Raw genomic sequence first — 22,303 nt, 5'->3', positions numbered from 1 at the left:
GGTAAAGAAGAATTATTGAAGTCTTATGATGAAGGATGGGTGGAGCGGAGAAAAATTCTCTTCGCCACCGGGACTCGAACCCGGTTTTCAGCTCTACGTGCTGACGCTTTATCCACTAAACCACACCGGATTCCAGTTCCGATGCTGGATTGAATCCTCTCAGTTTAAGTTCCACTTCTTAGTTTCCCTTTAGTGGTCAACCCTTATGCACTGTGACACAATGTCCAACACACTATGTGCAGAAGTGCACTTATTACGAATGACTAAATGGCCGGGATCCGACGGAATGAGCACGGTCTTAAATCACTGATTATTTACGCATTTATTGAACTGAGAGGATTCAATCCGACATCGGAATTGGAATCCGGTGTGGCTTAGTGGATAATGCGTCAGCACATAGAGCTGACAACCCGGGTTCGAGTCCCGGTGCCAGAGAGAATATTTTTCTCCGATGCACCTATCTTTCATCATATGATAACGCAGAATTCCTACACAGAAATATCATATGTACTTCGGTACATCACAATAATAAGTTGAAGTCTTGCTAAGTGCCAAAAATTACAAACACATTAATTTGCATGAAATGAAATGAAATGAAATGAAATGAAATGAAATGAAATGAAATGAAATGAAATGAAATGAAATAGCCTTTGGATTTCCCGTGAAGGGCTATGGCCTCCTAAAAGGGGAGCTCTTTAGAGATCATGCGGTGAGCTAATCCGCATGACTGTAGATTCTGTTCTATATAAGTTTTGTTCGTCGTTTGTGTGTGTACACTTGCGCTCTCACTCGATACTGGCAAACTGTAGCGATCTCCATTCTTCTCGGTTCTTGGCTGTTCTGGACCACAGGGGTCCAGCTAGGCTCTTGAAGAAGTCCGCCCATCTGGTCCCAGGTCTTCCTCGGTTTCGCCTCCCGATGCGTGGGTCCCACGTGGTGGAAATATGCGCCCATCTGCAGCCTTGGAGTCTCGACACGTGGCCTCCCCATTTCCATTTCAGGCGTTCCCCTTGGTGTGCCATGTCTCTGGTGTTTGTCATCTGCTTGAGTCTGGTGTTGGAAATCTTGTCTCTGAGGGAGAGTCCTAGGATTTTCCTCTCCATTTTGCGCTGGCAGATCTGAATCTGCGTCTTCTGGTTCACGGTCAGTTTCCAGGTCTGACAGCCGTACAGTAAGGTTGGGAAGATACAGGATTGCAGCACCTCCAGCTTTAGTTTGCGGTTCAGTTTCTTGTCAAGGAGTATGAATTGCAGTGACCAGAAAGCTCTCCATGCTGATGCAATTCTTCTTTTTAGTTCTCTCGTCATGCAGCTTTTGAATCCGACCAATTGGCCCAGATAGATGTATTCCTCCACGTACTGTAATATGGTTGCGTTGACTTGGATTGGTTGTGGTTGGCTGTTCGTCATGACTTGGGTTTTTTCCATGTTCATGCTTAGGCCTGTGTGTGCGCTGCAATCGCTTAGTTCCTGTATCATCTCTTGTAGGTCGGTGGCGTTTTTAGCGAAAAGTACGATGTCGTCCGCGAATCTTAGGTTCGTCAGCCGATATCCGTTTATATTGATTCCATGTCTTTTCTTCCACTTTAGCTTACGGAATATGTCTTCCAGGAGGCTAGTAAATAGCTTTGGTGATATCGGATCCCCTTGTCGGACTCCTCTTCCTATTCTGAATATTTGTCCTTCTCGTTCTGTCATCACGGTGGCGTGCGAGTCTCCGTAGAGCTTAGTTAGGATGTTGATATATTTGTGCTCGACTCCCTGGTTACTCAGCGCCTGTAATACACAGGAGTGTTCTACCGAGTCAAATGCTTTCTTGAAATCTATAAATGCGAGGTAGAGGGGAATATTGAATTCGTCCGTTTTTTCTATGACCTGGTTGATTGTCTGTAGATGATCCACCGTGCTGTAACCTGAGCGAAATCCTGCCTGGTCTGGAGCTTGGTTGTCATCCAGTACTTTCGTGAGTCTCCTTGTGATTATCTTAGAGAACAGCTTGTAGACATTAGACATCAGGCTGATTGGACGGTAGTTGTTCAGGTCCTCCTTGGCACCTTTTTTGTGGAGTAGAATAATTTTGCTTGTCTTCCATTGGTGGGGTACTGTCTCCGATTTGAGTATTTCGTTGAAGACTGCGGTGAGCGGTGTTAGCAAGGAGTCGTGACCGAGTTTCAGGTGTTCGTTGTGGATGTTGTCTTCTCCGGGCGCTTTTCCGGATTTGAGTTCCCCTATCGCTGTCCTGACCTCGCTTTGAAGTATTGGTGGGACCTCGATGTCGTCTACGTTGTTCATCTGAATACTGTCGCTTGGATTCTCTTCCTGTTTTGAGCTGGTGTATAATGATCTGTAGTAGTTTGTGGCTGCCGTCACAATGTCTTCTCTTTCTGTTAGACGGTTGCCTCTGGGTCCCCGTGCTCCCAAGAGCCATTGCTTCCCACTTCCTCTCTGTTTTCTTGCTTGTCTTGTTGATTTGGATGATTCCAGTATTGTTCTTACTGCCTCTGTGTTGTGTTCACGTACGTCCCTTCTGATCGCCCTTTTTGTTTGCTTATCAATCTCTGCGTACTGGTTTTTATTGTCCTCGGTTTCATCCCTGCTTGGATATAATCTCTTCCTTTGATCAATTAATGCAATTGTTAACGGGCTGAGCTTGGAACTGTTTTCTCTAGTTACATTTGTTCTCCTGGCTGTGATTGATGCTTGGGTAAGGGCCTCTTCGATGGAGTTGTATAGATCCTGTGGGTCGCGCTGGGAGGATAGGTCCATTTCATGTAGTCGTTCCTGTAGTGCAAGGCCGAAAGTGTGCCTATCTAAGCTGTCAATTGTGCTCGCTATTGTATTCCCAAAATGTCTTCTGTTTCTCTTTATATTCACTGTGGCACGTACCATTCTGTGATCCGTCGAGAATTTCAGGTTTGGTACGACTTGTATGTCTCTCGCACCTGCTAGGCTGTCGGTTAGTATGTAGTCCAGTTCGTTTTTTGTCGTGCCGTTGGGGTGTCTCCAGGTCCACCTTGCTTCGCTACGCTTTCTGAAGAACGTGTTTAGTATTACCATTCTCTGTTCTGTGGCGAATTGTACCAGTCGTTCTCCTCTTGCGTTCCTTGTCCCGTAGCCGTACGGCCCAACTGGGTCCTCTTGTGCGTGGAGTTTGTTCCCTACTTTGCTGTTGAAGTCGCCTAATATGAAGTTCCTGTGTGATCTGTGTCTCTCAATTGTGTCTTCTAGCAGTCTGTAGAAGTCTTCGCTGTCTTCGTCACTATGGTTCTCTGTGGGTGCATATATTTGTATCATAGTTACATCGCATGTCGCTGTCTTTATCTTTAGAACTATTATTCTCTCTGAAACCCCTATGATTAGAACTGTTTAATTAGTCTCCTAGTAGCTACATGGTCCTACATCTAATCAGTATACAGTTATTGATTAAACATGTATTGAAAAACATGTAAAATAAGACAAATTTTATACCGTTCAAAACATTATTTTTAAAAGAGCTAAATATCACAGATTTGCTCTCATATTAACATTTTTAGAGTCATGTATATGTGTTCGATGTAAGACACAATATAAGAGGTTTTTTTTACTTTGTTTCAGCAAAAATTAAAAGTTATGTCTTATCATTATACTACAGTATATTTAAAATAGTAACTAAAAACATCGTTAAGCACAGATTGTATGGTAAAATTCTTTATTAGCAACTGGCGTAGCTCAGGCGGTAGCGCGTTTGCCTGCTGATCTGGAGTTGCTCTCGGGAGTACGTTCAATCCCGCTGGGACTGATTTACCTGGTTGGGTTTTTTTCAGAAGTTTTCTCCAATCGTGAAGCGAATGTCAGGTAATCTATGGAGAATCCTCGGCCTCATCTCGCCAAATACCATCTCGTATCGCCAATTCCAACGACGTTAAATAATCCAATAGTTGATACAGCATTATTGAACCAAGTAAAAAATATATTTGTTTTTCATGTGGCAAATAATATATTCGGTATTTTTATTTTAAATATACGGAAAATACTAATAAAAGGTGCTTTTCAGGCGTAAACATAATTCTTAGGCATTTATAGGAGTTTGTTGTTCAGTTAGGCTTTTAGGGCCTATAGAATTTTAATAGAGGGATCCTGTGTTCTTGAAACGTAAAGATATCTCAACATACGTCTAGGACGTAGCAGACAAAATAGGTATGGAACTAGAAATCCGTTTCCTATTTATAAACACTGAATACGTTCGTTGAACTGTGTTTAATTCTCTGGAATACTATAGCCTATCTTTAGAGTCTCAAAAAGAGTTTGAGAATATTTAACCTCTAATATGTCTGAAATGTTTCAGGAGAGAGTATAAAATGCTACACCTGCAATTCCCAAGCAAATAAAAACTGTGGTGATCCCATTACCAAGGAAGGACTGGACGAGACTGAATGCACTGCAACTGCTGTGGAAGAAGGAGTAGCTAAAGCCAAACAAGCGAGTCAGAACATTGGTAACTTTCTGGGATTCGACAGACTTCCTTCGGTACCAGATATGAAATTTGCGTGTCAGAAAATTGATGTTTCAGGTAAGGAGCTTCAAATATATTTTCAATTTCAATTAAACTTGCAAGAACAATTTCTTTGATAAACTATTCAGAACTGTAGGCTAGTTTCAGGGCTACCATACGTTCTCTTTTTAGAGACGTGTTCCCTTTTCAGGCATCCAATTTTAAGTCCAGAAAGATGTTCAAAATCTTTAATAAAGTCAGAATATTGTCTGCCTTCATTCTCGTTCTGTGTTTTCTTTCTCAAATTTTATTTAGGGCCTACAGCTTGTCGAGCATAATTTGTTCTCCTTAGTTTCATGTAGAGTCCAGCATCAGTACTAGCATAAGAGTTCTGTTCCCTTTTAAAACACTTTCTTTCCGATTAGTTTATCGTTTCTGCGATCGAAATAATTGCACATAATATTCTCTTGAATCATAATCGTTAATACGGAGGAATATGCACAGCCATGCGTCACTAGTTCAGAGTTCCCAGTTTCCGCTCTTAATCTAGAACTAATTTCACTCTTTCCGAACGAGTTCCAAAGCACGTTGGAACAGGAAACTGGGGGTTCAGAATCGGTTCAGAATCAGTTCAAGTCTTATTGGAACGTACCTTGAGATATAATACGCATGAGCACGCAGGTCAGAATCGATTCTGAATCGTGCTGGAATAAACCTTATATCATTAAAAGCTTTCAAAACAGTCATGTAGTTTGCATATGAAATAATTTTACCAAATATGGCAGTTAATAGATCGTTCACAAAAATAATCGATAATCGAAGCTCCACTGAAAATGAAAATATTTCTATTGATGGGGCACAAATATAAAAAACGCTAGATACCCTGGGTGAACAAAGAACACGATTCGGCATACTCGTATTTTACAGATTATCTAAATAATGTCTAAACTTCTATAATTAAATACGAGTAATAGGCCTATATAGAGTCTGGCTGGGCGGAAGAGAAGGCCTACTCTCCTTAGCTCTGAAAGATTAAATAAATACATTATTATTATTATTATTATTATTATTATTATTATATTATAAAATTAGTCAATGTCACAGAATAACTACAGAACCGCTTCTTATGAATATGGCAGATATGAAGATTCGTAAATCTGATAGTCTCTTATACTACATTTATTTTGTGGAGGCGGTATATGACCGTCAGTGCTAATGAATATGACTATGAGTAAGAAAATACAGTAAAATACTAGTATAGCGAAATCATGGGGATCTCTGAAATTACCTCGTTATGGTGAAATTTCATTATATTAAAATACCTTCTTTTTAAGGGAAAAACAAGTATTTTTTCATTTACCTCTACTTACGCCGTAAATTCAGCACATTCACATGTAAATCTGGAAAATATCTTTACATAAAACAAAAAGCTGAACTTACATATTTTGAAAAGAAAAAATTTCAAGAAAAGTATACAAAAAGTACAAAATTCAAGTTTTATGAAGTAGGGAAAGAGCTACCATGTTGCTTGGGAAGCCATATTGTGAAATTAGTGAGGTGTGATTTGAGGCACCATGTTGCGAGATTAGTGAGCTATGATTGGTGGAAGGAAACTAAATAGGGAAAACAAGGGAATAATTTCATTAAAAAAAAAGCTAACATAAAATTCAGGGACATTTGTATCATAGTAGAGCTATATTAGCTAGAGAGTTAATGACCACGTGGCCACTATGCAATTGCATTATGATTATAATATTTCTTATGAATTCTATCATTAAAACACGCTTGTTACGACGCTATAAATCGTGCACAATTGGCCTAATTCTGGCACTGGTGCCAGAAAGGGTTACCTAGCAACTAGTATTCCATGACGTCATCACCGCCTTTACGACACAATTTTATAAAACATACCTGTAAGAAAAAGCTTAAAAAAACAACAAAATAATATTGACTTAGAAACAGTATCTTAGCAACCATGAAATGTATTACGTCATATCCAGTACTCATGTCTCTACTACGTCATATACTCATGTCTCTACTATGACATATTTTAATGCTAAAATAGCATAAAAATTTGTATGTGGCATGTGTACAATCTATATTTTTATTTCGTTACATTTTTTTTTTTTTTTGTAAAAAAGAAAATTCGTTAAATTGAAATATTTTAACATTAAATTACGGAAAAGGTGAGGGAATAGAAAATAATTTCGTAATACTGAACATTTCGTTATATTGAAGATCGTTATAACGACATTTTACTATAAAAAGAATAATATGAGAACTTCATGAAATTTCTGCAATACAGTCAAGTTCAAGTTAATACCATTATCCATACTAACAAGGGAATATAACTACTACACAGTTAAATACTCAAATATTTTGGTTTGTTTCAGATAATAATGGAAACACCGTTACAATTCGAGGATGCACAATAGCAAAGACTGAATCTGTAGACCCTTGCGCCATGACTGACGTCGTCAAGAAAGTGACAAGTGAACAAGGAAAAGTAGACTTTTGTGAAACCTGCGAAGAAGATCAATGCAATGGTACCAATCGTCAGTCCAGTATCACAGGATTGCTACTTGTAGTACCTTCTATAGTCCTTGCCATGTCTCGTTGGGTTGATGTATGAACACTTGGCGGCGAACTGACTCCAGACAGCATTCTCAGAGGTTACATCGGACTAGCGTTCCTTCATGTCACAAAATTAGGCCAAATTTATATTCATGTATAAACGAGTTTCGGCCTATGCTGGGTTTATAAAAGGTCAGTGTAGTGTTACATTTTATACTTCACTAAATGAAATTAAGATGGCCGTAAATCAATTAAAAGGATATCACCACTTTATAACACAGTGCTAAGTAGTAATTTGTGTGACAACACAAAAATAGAATACAATTTGACAACTATAACTGTCAAAGAAAGATTATTGCCATAATTAAAGTTTTATTACTTTTATTTTCCTGTTTCACTTATGTAGACCCTACTAAACAAGAAATAAATTTATAATCTTACACTACTTCACAATGGGAAAAAAAGAACTTTGATATGACGATTAACGTATCAAAGGTGGCTAACATTGCCTCTCTGTTTCATAAGGACTGTATTATTATTATTATTATTATTATTATTATTATTATTATAGTTATTATTATTATTACTTACATTTTAATATACACAATGTTCTCTCCAAACTGCATGGGTGCTCGACAGCGCATTTAAGTCTACTGAAATGTTACTGCGCACACTGAATTATTGTCCCGCAAATATGAGGGATAGTCGAAAAATAAGTTTCCCTAGTCTGGTCATCTGCATGAAACTTTATTGACGAGATATAAAATGATATGGGCAGAAAAGGGCATTAGTCGTCTATTTTTCTACATAGTCCCCACCTACATTAATGCATTTGTCCCACCGCTTCACGAGCTCGAAGAAACCCTTTTGATAAAACATTGCTGTCCTTACGAATGCTTCAATATCGTCATTGATGGTGGGTGAAAACGGCGAATATGGGTCAGTTGCCTCCCGTAGTCACTTTTCACAGACTCATTCCCTTCTTATCAAAAAAGTTTCAAAGATAATAACAACCCAATTCCCTCCCGGTCACATTTTATTTAGAAATATTAACAGGTCTCTTCCGTCCCATTCCGAAGTCCAGTTCCTTTCTTCCAATTCTATTAAACATGCAAGATCTCATAAACTTTCAGAAATATTCATTGTATTGTACTTTATATAGCAGTTTTAAAGTTGGCAACAATTTCAGATGGACTAGAGTTCAAATTTAGTTTGGAAAACTCGTCCACTAAAAGTTAAAAAGCAGTTTCATACGTAGCACATGCTTTGTTCTTGTTGTTCTCCGAGCTCTTTGTAACTTGATGTAAGCTATATCGTCTCACTGCTATAAAACAGTCACAAGAGTGCAGTATCATCGAAGTCTAGTAGCCTACATGCAACAAATCATCCATTGCATTGTGTCAGTTTATACCAGTAGTGTCAGAGTTTTAAGCTCCGAAAGCGGTTGTGGTGCTAGAGACGTCCAGTCGGAGCGTGAACTTGCTTATGTCTGTGGAAGCACCGGAGCACGCAACGAGTTATAGTGGAGCGCTCCGCTCCGTTTAGGCTGTGTCTGACAACGCTGGTTTATACTGTGAACTAGTGAACGTTTTAAGTGAGAAGGCCAATCATTTAATTTTATATAAGCCTACCGTAAAATTGGGTGAATAGGACGCAGGGGGTGAATAGGGACGAAGTTTTATTATTTTTTATTTCTTTGTGTCAAAGAGTAAATATAATGATAAAGAGTGTTTATTTGTTTACTCTTTATGAATGAAAACATAAACACTCTTATTATTATATTTAATCTTTGACACAAAGAAATAAAAAAGAATAAAACTTTGTCTCTATTCACCTCCTGTGCCCCTATTCACTCCATTTTACGATACCAGTTTTAAAAACAGTTTTCAAAATATATTTAAGAGCGGTATAAAAAGATGGGCATGAATCTACCGGAAAAACTTGTAACATAATTTGAACCTACGTATGTCCGCAGTCTGTAAGTAGACGGAAAGTTGTATTTCCATTACACGGAGGGAACAGGTCTTCCGATTGTTAGTGTTTACAATTTAAATCTGGAGGAAATTGAATTTCAGATGGGCAGGATTAGAGCTGTGCCTTCTTTTGGGAGGGAGTAGGATTACGTATTTCGGAGGGAATCGGGCAACTCCGAAAATGGCGCCCTTCTTCCTTCTTCATCCTTCTACACAACAATTCGGGACTCCACACTGCAGCAGCAATGGTCAACCATATTGCCACTTTCAGTTGGAGCGTCTGGACCATGCCCCTACAGTCCCGACTTGGCATCCAGCGACTTCCACTTGTTTTCTACGTTGAAGAGTTCACTACAAGGGCGCCGTTTCACCACAATTTACAACGCTGAAGGAGCCATAAGGACATTCGTCTTTACCCAGGACACAATCTTTTACCAACGGGATTCTTGAAGCTCGTGAAGCAGTGGGACAAATGCATTAATGTCGATGGGGACTAATGCCCCTTTCTGCCCACATCAGTTTGTATCTCTTCAATAAAGTTTCCTGCAGATTGCAGACTAGGAAATCTTATTTTCCGACTGTCCCCCGTATTTCATTTTCATAAAGGCTGGTTCACAATAAACCGGGAACGGAAACGATAACGAGAACGAGAACTGAAATAATGTTAAAATAAATATATTTAAATGTGAGCATTCACAATTAACTATTATAAATGTTCACATTTAAATACATTTATTTGAACAAAATTTTCATTGTCGTCCTCGTTCTCGTTGTCGTTTCCGTTCCCTTAACTCTGATGGAAGTACGTTTCAGTGTCGCATAGCGTAGATCGTGTAAAAATTTCCTGCTCAGAGCAAATTCGCGCAGCTATTAAAAATTAGGGGGTGGGGGAAGTAAAAGGAAAAACTGAGGGAACGTTGGTAATACACTTGGTCCTGGTATAATGATAAATTAAAGAAGAATATAAATTATTGTTGACGATTCATTAAAGTCCTTTCATTATTCTTTAATTTACATCGCATTCAATGCCAATAATATATTTGTGCCCCCTATTTTTCTCGATAATTCCCAAATTTTTCGATATTAGCGACTTATTTCCATCCCATAATTTGTTTTATGTCACTTCACACTGGAGGTAAATAATATAGAGGCTTATTTAAACAGATATATTTCTAAGATCAGATATGACTTCGGTTCAGTAAAGACTTCAATTTTAAAAACCAATCACCCATAAAAGAGAGTACATAGACTTATTCAGCATAACTATAATCATTGATTTTATAGATGTTGTACCACATAAGTCAGATTATATTAAGCCATTTCTGAATGAAAACATAAAACATAGCTTTAAGACTGGAACTATTTGACATTGCAACATTAATGAATTACTAATTCGTTATGACTGCTATTATACCTGAATTAGGACACTAGTATTGCCACTCTAATTCAATTATAACATGAATACCATAATTATCACATGTTGAATATACCATACTACGTGGTATGTTGACAATGTGTAGTGTGCATTTTGTGCCTATTTCACTTCAAATGTTCTTTAACTGTCTCAACAGCAATTCAGTATTGCTTTTAGTAGCTTGCAATATCTACATTTTATATCGACCATTTTAAATAAATTGTAACATAAAAGTAATAGCTCCAAAAAAGTTATTTGTACAAACTATAAAATGATCATGAATTCTTGTAGTGAGCATGTGACAGTGTTTACTCGTAAATATTTTGGTATATCATGTTATTCAAAATTTGTAATATTTTTTTAGAGAAAGTGAGTAAATTTTGGGTTTAAATATTTCTTTAAAGCACTAGGCTTCTTATTGTTATTACAAACTTTTGTCCTTTCATATAATGTTACCCGAATTTTTCTTGACATTACATACTTCCATGAATATTCAATGGCTTTGAAAGGTTTTCTGTAAGAAATTACCTTGCGATAATGTATATATTTACATTAACCAAACTAATATGATTAAATTCATTATACGATTCATAAAATAATTACGGAATCGATGTTTCTTTTGATAGAGCAGACATGAAGGTTCGTAAATCTGATTGCCTCTTGTATTGCATTTATTTTGTGGACTCGGGATGTGATTGCCAGTGATTATGAATATGAGTAAGAAAATAATAGGAATAATCTGAGAACTTGGTGAAATTTCCACAATATATTCAAGTTCAGGTTTGTAAGTTAATTTCAGTATGAAGAATCTTCAAGAATGAAAATCCGATAAAAACTAACTACACAATACCTTTGAATTAATAGACATATTTGTCATTGTTGTGTTTAAAAACATAGTCAACATTGATTTTGTTCACTCTGGCAATATATGGAGATATACAACGAATAAAATAGCTTCACTTCAGATAGATTTGCAGGTAAGATAGTGATTACATAATATATATGTCCTGTTTGTTAATTTTGAAAATGATAATTGTTTACAAAATATATTCAAATTGTTACACTGTATCCTAATTGTGGAAATGTTAAGTTTGCTAATGTAATATCTTAAATTTATATCAAGATTTTTCAAAAATTCTGGAAATACCAATAGTACCATTCAAATATAGATATAATATTTTCACAAAAATACTGTAGCTTTCATACGAAGTCCAAGAAAGTAGAAAACCATACGAATACATAATGAAATCCAAATGTACATAATTTAATTATATACATATAATTTTCTGTGTCTAATTTTAATTTATTACAATTTGCATTGTACCTCTTTAATGGTTCTTGTAAATAACATTATAATCAACTTAAATTATATGCTATTTAAATTCTAATAATAATTATTAATAAGTAAGACATACTTGCTTTGAAACGTCCAAATGAAAATTGTTGCATATTTCTATTTGGTGTGTTACCAGCATTAAATTTCCAAACAATTCAATAAATCCGTCCCCAGTAGGACATTATTAAATTCATTTAATTAAATATTTCTGTACTAATAGTTACTAAACGGGAATTTTAAATTTCATACCTTGTAATGCGAGAGATAATTTTGTGTTTCTAAAAACATAATACAAACAGTAAACATGGATCTGTTGAATGGAAACTGAGGTTGTAAAACAATTTATAATTTTCCAAAAGCGGTGCTAATTTTAAAATATAATTAAATTAATTGTCTTATAAAACATTAAAATACTTTGCTGATATTAGAGGTATGTAATTTTAATTCCCTCTCAAAATATCGAATTCTCATTTTCAGCTATCTGTATTTTTTAAAATGACAATAGTAATGTTGACTTAATTACAATGAGACCAACAGTTAAGTAGTTGTAGTATTACCTCCTATCAACTAATTATTTGTTTAATTATGATTAAAGTTGTAGTATTGATATTAAGTAATTTTTAGTTCCATATTTTAGAACCACAGTTTATGGTTATGATTATTGTAGGCTGTCACAGAAGACATTGAAAATTCTTTTGAGAAACATGGCGAAATACGGGTAGGCTAAAATTATCATAATCCTAAAATAGGCATATAAGTATATATTAATTTTGAAACTGTAATTTTAAATTGCATTTTGTTCTATAGCAATATGTATTATGTCTTACATTTTTATTTTTAAATTTAGAGTTGTCCAGAAGTCCGAGTTACCATTTTTGCCATTTTTTATATATAGTAAAGTAAAATATAACTCCATAGCTACTTAAAAACTGACAGTTCACTTGGTAGACTAATTGTACATTGTGGTGAAGTGATACTTTTTTTTTAAGTATTGTAAAGATATATATCCTAGAGATTCGGTCAATCTTGTTAATGTTCGTCAATGGACCATTAAGATGCTGACATATGAATTCAAGAAAATATTCTTCATAAAATGCTATTGTGTACCTACTGGTTCTCAAAAATGTATTGCACTTAGTGGGTTGCCTGTAAAACATTTCTTTCTGCAAAATCATGCTTTATAATAGCTTGAGGTAGCTATTTTACACAGATAGTTAAAATATTCTATAATCATACAGAGTGATCCATATAAACCTTTGCATTTTAATGAGTTAAAATACCTCTTTACGAAATTTCTCTTTAGGAGTTAGTATAAATTTTAAATTGAATATTATGATCTCTGTGGTTCTGGGAGAATTTATATTGGTACTCCTGATACGATTATTGTCCATTGTTGACATTGATATTGACTATTATTGCAGAACGTATGTAGTAATTAGTTCGCCGTAATACCGTAAATATGTAGTATTCACTTCGACAGCGTGTTTTGGCAATAACGCACTCCATTTTGGAAGTCTTGCGTCTTCAATTTCTGCACTAATGCACTCCGTATGCTTGTAAATGCGATTTCTTTGCTGTTCTTTGACATGTGTCATATGAGTAGCCGGCGCAACGATTTCTTTGGTGAGTTCAGTAAACGTTCTGAAGCATCGTCTACACAAGCTTGAGACATTGCAGGTCTATGTTTTCCACTCTCGCTAAGAAGAGAGCCAGTTGTCTCCAGCTTTCTCACTACCGACAAAATTGTTGGCTTGGTTGGAACATTGCGCTCGCCGAATTCTATTCGAAATGCCCGTTAAGCTTCAACCAGGGAATTTGTTATCCCTTACGTTTTGAGCACAAAACCACGCTGTCGAAGTGAGTACTGCATGTTTACAAATTAATCACTACATAGGTTCTGCAATACAATGGGCGACAATCGTACCAGGGGTACCAATATAAAATCTCCCAGAACAACATAGATTATAATATTCAATTTCAAGTTTATATTAACTCCCAAATAGAAATTACAACCCATTAAAATGGCAAAGGTTTATATAGATCGCACTGTATAATTTTTACATTCAGAAAGTTCCAAGACTTACTTTATTGTAAACAAATCAGAAGTAACAGAACGTTATGTTTCTGCTGGGGTAAAGTAGAATTAAATGCCTACTATTGCGTATGTTTTGGTATAATATATTAACCTGCAAGGGTTCTCGATTACGGTATACGATATGTTTCAGCATACAGTTTAACCACAGTCTAATATATACAGTCACGAAGCTTGAGTTTATGAGGGTACTAGGACAATAGACTGTGCAGGTACTATTTCGCATTGTCTGTGATAAGGCGATAGTAGCGATCCTAATGGTTAGCAACTATCTATGGATGCATATTTCCTACGTATTGAGCTTCGTGGCTGTATATACTAGACTGTGGTTTAAGCAAAGAATAAACATTAGATCATATGTGATTGCAAGGAAAGTTTCCTTAAAATTACAGCGTTACATACTACATATAAAATTAAGTTTTTCACGTAATTTTGAATAGAATAAGTGCTTTTGTGAGGATAAGAGCTTTGACTAAGATTTGTCGGAATGAGTCTTGCATTCAGTTTTATCTTTATAAGTTTCGTGGTACAACTCCCCCCCCCCCCCTCCCAATTTTCTGGCAAGAAGCTGTTTTATATCTCTAATTTTAAATTATATTTTGTCTTCTTATTTTGAACTCGGCGCCTCTACTGGGAAGTTAGAGTGCTAACCGATATTTAAATCTTCGATCAATCACAATCAACGCCTACGCAGTGACAAATATCGTAAGCTGTGATTAGAATGTTTGTTACACACTTGCACTTCTGATGGCCAGTGATATACACCTAATTCATATTCTTGAACCTTATTGATGTTTGCCACTCACAAATAAAAAATTTGACAAGTCAGAAACTCGCGATGTTGTGAACACTTTTATAACTAACACTAATGAAAGAAGGAAGCAAGTATTTGGAAATTGAAATAATTTTCAACCATATCTCATTGAAGGATCACCAGTAGTAAGTTATAAAGTATATTATCTGCTATTAAAAAAAAGTAAATCCTAGTATCACACGTATTAAAAATTAAATGTAAATTAAGGACGTTCATTTTCCCAACACTCGACTTTTGAAACTTTAAGACCCCTCATCTATTTTAGCTAGGCACGCCAATGCATCTTGTTTATGTTCAGCTCCGCTGAGAACTTTTGGGTGTAATTCTATATTTTAAGATCTCGGATTGTCAGATTGGTTGATTGATTGATTGATTGATTGATTGATTGATTGATTGATTGATTGATTGATCGATTGATCGATTGATCGATGGATGGATGGATGGATGGATGGATGGATGGATGGATGGATGGATGGATGGATGGATGGATCTCGTATGTCTCCCTCTTCAGTCAAGAAAATCCTTCTGCCTTTCAAAAATACATACACGGAGTAAGGTAAAGCTTCAGCACCACACAATTTCTGTATTAAATTGTAACTTTCATTGTCTCTTTTACAAACTGAACAGAAATCTTACTCACTGATTAAATTTCCAACTTCTTTACTGTGTTAATATTTAGGATTTACCTTGGCTGCTTAGTTTCGAAGTCTTGTGCTTCATTGTCCAAAGCCTAGAACAAGACTTCGAAACTAGTCAGCGAAGGTAAATCCTAAATATTAACATAGTAAAGATATTTTAAATTTAATCAGTGATATATAAATGTCAAAAGTGTAGGCCTATATATAAAAATGAAGAAATCTTAATGTTTACTCTTTGCTGCCCGCTTTATAACAGAATCGAGAACAGTTGCTGAAGGTATCATTGCTGGCTTGAATGTGCCAATAGGCTATAAAAATAAGAAGAATAAGAAGAAGAAGAAAAAGAAGAAGGTTAAGCTTACTTTACTGTCGCAGAAACAGAATTCACTGATTATTCCTACTTTGTTCGCAATCAATTATATTAAATTAGTGTGTCGAATACTACAGATATGCTTGGAGAAATCTGAGAAAAAAAAGAGAGAACGCTCATTAAAATATGTATATAAAGTAATGACACTACACATTTTGTCCATACCTGTGAGTTCTGAATCTTAGAAAAGAATAGAAATCTTAGAAAAAAGAAAAAAGGGAATAATCTACAGGGTGTCTCAAGTTAAACGTCACACGACAGAAAACTCAATGAGAATAATAATTAAAAAAAAAAAAAAGAACTTCTGGGGGAGTCGGTTGTTAAGAGGGTGAAATATTATTTTTATTTGTTTATATTAAAGAGCGTTCTTTTAAGAATAATGTATAATATAATATTTATTTCGAGAATATCTAGTCAATAAATGTGTTTATTCAAATCGTGGCGCCGCGCCATAATGACCAATAACATTGCCTACATTTGACTTTTAACGCTGTTTCCTGAAACCTACAAGTTATTAATATATTTTGTAGAAAATGTATCTGAAATTTTCAAGCTATCCTGCCAGATGTAGGCCTATAATAATGGTTTCTCGTCCGATTTATTGAAATATAATTTAAAATTATTCTCACCTACATTTCATTAAATGAGCAAAAATATTTGTTTTAGTTATTAGAAGTTGAAAAATGCTTTAAGACCATAATATTTAAAGGGATCCTTTTCCTTCTGGAAAGAGTCCCTTCTACTTGTAGCCTAAGTCTTTGTGATTAAAATTTCTTTGAAATATGAAATGTGAGAAAAGAGAAAATTGTACCAATGCGTGTGCATATTTATTAATTAAAACTTGCGTTATTCATTTATTTTCAAGAAGTAATTTATTAGAACTTTCAGTATCTATTTAAAGATTAGAAAGGGACTACAATAAGCAAATAAATAATGTAATTGCAAGTATTACAACCTAAGCTATAACAAAATAAAATGTAGTTACATACGGTACATATATTTTTACAATTTTCGCACGGCTTAACAACCAACTCCCTTTAATGTCAAAAGTGTTAATGATGCATTGTGTTTATATAGAAACAATTGAAATACGTACGTAAAAGACTAAAGAGCTGCAGTAATGTATTAACCCTTAAAAGTCTGAATTATTTTTCGTCAAGTTTTTCGTTTATTTCGTTATAGACTGATTAAATGGATATAATGAACACAATAATGCTTTTGTTTTCCATTGTTAATGGGAATATGTAGAATTACAGGATCTGACCATATGGTAACGCTAGGTTATTATGTTGTCAAAGCTTAAAGAATTTTTTATTTCCTTATAATGACATCTTACAATCAATTTATTTAACTTGTGTGAACATTAACAACCAAATAAAAATTATACTTTCACAATATCTGAACAAAATACATAATTTCCTTCTTATAGGAGACATTAGAATTACCTTTAGTGTGCTTTCACACATATACGAAAGTTTATAGAAAGTCGCAAATTAATGCCACAATATATGGACAAAAGAACACATTTTCCTAACATAACATTTTACATTAATTTTTGGTATCCTTTTCACATATTTCTATCGTAAGGTGAAACATTTCTTATGATATTACAAAAACATGGACAGCAGAGACCTACATTACATTTTGAGAACGCTGTATGCACAGGAGAGCAGTTTTCACCAGTACATCGCCATCTTTTGTTTCCGGGTATCAGAATTACTAATTTTCCATTCCATCTTATCTTATATAATCAGATGTTCTGCGAGGGCCGTCCAAAAAATAAGTTTCCCTGGAGCCGTTTACAGAAAGAAAACACAATTTCATTGAAAGATTTATTGGAACAGATACAGCAATTATTGAACTATTTTTCAACATTTGTCATACCGTGGGATCAACTTTTGCCCCTGTGTCGTAGTAATCTCCCATCTGGGATCGGAACCAGTGTGTGACAGCCGTCTGCACCTGTCTGTTGATTAGATACAACTTTGGACTTTGGTGGCTCTATGTAGAATACTCTAATTTTTCGTTTTCTAATTCTTTCACGCACCTGTTTGTAACATTCATTTTGTTACTTGTAGTATCTTGTATCTCCTCCATCTTACTGTTAGTAGCAAGAGAGCACAAAGAATGAGTGACAACATATTAGCCTAGCGTTACCATATGGTAACGTAAACAATAATGTATTATATCCACAACAAGGTTATGAATTTTGAACTTGTCTTGTGCTTGATGTACACCAATACTCAAGAATAAGTAAAATACCACAACAACCATTACAATCAAGCTAATCGAAGTAACAAATAAATTATTTTACGTTTTGTTGCTTTCCAAAATTTCTGCTGAAAAAGCAACATCTAAATCGCACAACTAGTATAATAAATTTGAGATTTCATAATGTAATGGGTAAGAACCAATCACGTAGCTTGGATTCTCAAAGAAAAATTCCAATTTGATTACTTAAGGACGATCGTGAAGCAAGTTATATTGCTTTTTGAACTGCGTTACCATATGGTAACTTCACGGAAAGAAATGCTGCAGTATGATTTATCAACCAAATATAATATTGGTGGTTGTGCTATAATCGACTAGAATAAAAACTCTGATACTATGAGAAACAGACTGTATAAGCTATTCCTGTTTTATAGATATATTTTTCTAAAAATGAAAAGGATTACGATCATTTGAGTACGAGATATTTTAGGCGGCGAATTCAGCACAGAGTTGACAATAACCTTATTCAGGAGCTTCGTCTCTGTGATATGGACGTATTCTTCATATAAAGGAGGAAGAATGCTCAAAAGATAGATTTTGTCTAATCAGATATTTGAAGAGGTTAGAATGAGATAGTCCAAAGCCACACTTCCAACAAAAATGGTTTTTGTGCGAATTAATTTCTTATACATATGAGGAAGCTACCAGTAAAATATTATAAAAATTATTCATTAAATGACGTAAGTATGCGCCGAAGAAATTATGATACCATTGGACTCTCTAAACCTTCAATACGCTCTCCTGTAAAATTTTGTTTGTGTGGCTTAGGACTATCATTCTCACCCTTTCATTTTATTTTTGCACTATACAATATAATCATAAGTAGCTCCAACATCAAATTTTATACACAACTTTTCGGTCATCTTCCGTTAAGTGAATCGTAATCCTGGCTTTATAATTCCGAACAAAAAAAGAATATGTTAACGCAATAAAAGACGGTGCACGCAATTCTGAGAATACAGAACGAACACTGCTATCCAATCTTTTCGATATTTACAATAAGTTAAGGTTTGGAACTTTCTGAACATACCTTATTATTTAACATATTGTGGTTACGAATTCTAGAACAGAAATTATTGTACAAAGTATACTGCAATGCATATGTTGCTTTATAAACAACATTAAATCACTGTTTGTAAAAAAAAAATAAAAGTTGTTAAAACTCTTAGGAAACTAGGACATTAGAAGATAAAGACTAGCTTTAGAATACAAATATGAATTATTTTGATGTGGTCTGTAGATGTAATTTCTTAGTAAATACGTAACATTAGTCCTACTTGTATAATATCTTCTCAGACAGAAGTGAGTATTTGATAGAAAATTTTGTTAAGCTCAAAATCACATGAAGTACACAGTGCAATAAAATATGTTATTAACTTTTCAGCATAATTATTCATATGTATCATTGATCTGATCATATTATTGTATGTTTGTATATCAAGACATATACAACACACTTTCACATCATATTGCCTTTTACAGTGTTATATTGTTAAAGAATTTGTAAGGATATAGGATTTACAAATCGCAAATTCTGTACCCTAATGTTTGTTTCTGTCATGGGGTACAGATCATGATTTAGTATGTGTTTTTGCATTTATCACATGAAAAATAATTATGCTACAGGGTTACCACAAATACTAAATTATACGCAGCTGGTAAATAAAATTTTGTGTGTCTGAATTTCAAGAAAAAAAAAAGACTAAAACTATTGTAATACAATGAACTGCAACTGTCTGTATAAAGAAAACTAAAGCAACTGTAATAGAGTGATCTACAACTATGTATAAAAGCTTTAATTTTATGTTAAAATATTACTTGTTTTTATATTTTGCTATTTCGAAGTAAAGCACATTCCTATACCTAAAGTATATTTAAGTACGTAGAAGTCAGTAATTTCTGAACATCTTATAATGGATGTCCCATAAAGAACGCAAGATTTAATTTCTTAATAAAAAGTATTAATTACTTCAAAATCACATATAAATATTTTTTTTAGTACAAAGTGAATTTGCTACGGTTAATAGTGGAACATAATATCATCTGGTTTTGTTACAATTGTCATGGAGTTTTGTTATTGTGAACATAATACGAAGAAAGAAAAACGAAGTATCTTCGGCTATAGTCCGATCAGTTATGCTTTCCCCCAGGGTGCGCAGTTTTTCCTATGAGTGAGCCCCCAGCGCAATGGAGACAGTAGCAGCACAGTCTAGTATATACAGTCACGAAGCTAAATACGTGGTAAATATGTATCCATAGATAGTAGCTAACCACTAGGATCGCTACTATCGCCTCATCACAGGTAATGCGAAATAGTGCCTGCACAGTCTATTGTTCCTTGTAGCCTCATAAACTCAAGCTTCGTGACTAATACTAGATTGTGGTAGCAGCAACCTGCTTGCTTACTTGTTGACCTTGCTGACTCGTAGTCGTTGTGCAGCTGTTCCCAGGTGTGTGTTTTGTTTTCGTGTCTTAATTCGACAGTATACATAAAGTGTATTATGCCTTGTGAGTTTAAACAGCACAGCGTGTCTTTATTTACGATTCATATTGTATGTGTTAACTCGGTCAGCTCGTGAAATAAATTTAAAAATGCCATGTACAAGACGAACCCGCACACCATACAAGAACTCAAAGATAATACTCGTCAGGAAATTGTGCGAATTTCTCAAAATGAACTACAGCCAGTGATGAATAATTTCCTAAGGCATGCCAAAAATGTGTGGAGAATGAAGGCGGGCAATTTCAACACCTCATTTGATAATTTGGCAAGTAATGAGTCTCTTAAATTTGTTTGTGTATTGTTGTATGGTTGCTTTGTTTTATTGTTTTACTCTACCGCTAATCACAGAGACCAGGCTATCTGGCTAATCGGCTAACGAGTGGCGTGCTCGCCCATAGGCAAAACACTCCGGTGGAAAGCAAAACTGATCGCACTGTATTATGAAGCCCTACACGAAGGAACGTGTTGTTATTGTGAAAACACATTACAGGTACGGAGAATGTTATGCAGAGAGAGTTCGAAGAATTCGTGGAATTAAATCACGCTGTGAAGTTTTATTACCCTCAATTGGACTGCATGAATCTAGGAAACATATGGTTCCAGCAGGATGGCGCAACCAGTGTTAACTGCGCGCGAAACAACAAATTTGTTATACATGAAGTAGGTTATTTTACGACGCTTTATCAACATCTTAGGTTATTTAGCGCCTGAATAAGATGAAGGTGATAATGCCGGTGAAATGAGTCCGGGGTCCAGCACCGATAGTTACCCTGCATTTGCTTATAGTGGGTTGAGGGAAAACCCCGGAAAAAACCTCAACCAAGTAACTTGCCCCGATCGAGAATCGAACCCGGGCCACCAGGTTTCGCGGCCAGATGCGCTAGCCTTTACTCCACAGGTGTGGACAACTGATTTGTTGAGAGAACAATTTCTTGTCCGTCTCATCTCACGTAACGGTGACCAGAATTGGCCACCAGGATCTTCTGATTTAACACTCTGTGACCACAGAAGAGGGAGGCACAATGGGATGATAAAATAAGCTAATTCATAAATAGAAACCACTTTTGTGGATATCTAATTGAAGTTTCACAGTTTTAAACAGCTTTCTGAGCATTTTCGGAAGAAACTCAAAACAATTACGACAGGCACAAATGGATATTGCATCCGTTTTTAAATAATTACTTTCAACTGGCTGAAATTCCAAAAAATATTAGGGAAAGACTCATTGAAATATGTACCTACTGTTGGAATCTTGAAACTATATTTTCTTGTGCAGAGAATAAATCAGTTTCGGACCAAAAGAATGCAAGAATACCTCGAGCTTGTAAAAGAAGATCTAAAATTTGTACAGCATTTTTGCAAATACATACTTATGCAAAGTACGTTTCTCTTCTATGATTACCATTAGAACACAAGCGACAAATCTCTTTGAAATTGAAAATATCAGCATGTGTAACGAATATAGAGTTCAGATTTGAGAAGCTACTTTCTCAAAAAAAAAAAACAGATACATTTATTTCACTGATTATATTTTACTTTATAAATACTCAAACACTTATTTTTATTTTTATGTTCAACGTTGTTTATGTTCCTAAATATAACATAAATGTACGATGTACGTATGTTAATAAGATGATTTTTTTTGTTTTACTTTGTACAGATATTGCATTATATTTCTTCCGACGAATGACCTTGATATTTAAAGTGGCTTAAGCCTATTAGAACTTTTTTTTTCCATCTCTCTTCCCCCTCACCGTAAACTGCGACGTTGCGCTGAGAAAGAGATTCATTCATTCATAGTGTTCTGTCCAATGGCAGGTTTCACTGCAAACCCAACATTCTCAAGTA

General features: G+C 35.2%; 1 protein-coding gene across 1 annotated transcript in view; it reads left to right on the top strand.

Moving 5' to 3' along the window:
• Nucleotides 1–7,428, top strand: part of LOC138712164 (UPAR/Ly6 domain-containing protein CG9338-like) — a 45,239-nt gene extending 37,811 nt beyond the window's left edge. Inside the window, exons 2-3 of the mRNA XM_069843647.1 lie at nucleotides 4,324–4,548; nucleotides 6,864–7,428. Coding sequence (XP_069699748.1) covers nucleotides 4,324–4,548; nucleotides 6,864–7,102 — 464 coding nt within the window. The 3' untranslated portion in view covers nucleotides 7,103–7,428. The remainder of the gene's footprint in view (nucleotides 1–4,323; nucleotides 4,549–6,863) is intronic.
• The last annotated feature ends 14,875 nt before the right edge of the window (nucleotides 7,429–22,303 follow it).

This window comes from Periplaneta americana, chromosome 13 (assembly GCF_040183065.1).
Source record: "Periplaneta americana isolate PAMFEO1 chromosome 13, P.americana_PAMFEO1_priV1, whole genome shotgun sequence".
Taxonomy (NCBI): domain Eukaryota; kingdom Metazoa; phylum Arthropoda; class Insecta; order Blattodea; family Blattidae; genus Periplaneta; species Periplaneta americana.
Note: the sequence above shows the minus strand (reverse complement) of the source record. Positions and strands in the feature narration are given on the sequence as shown.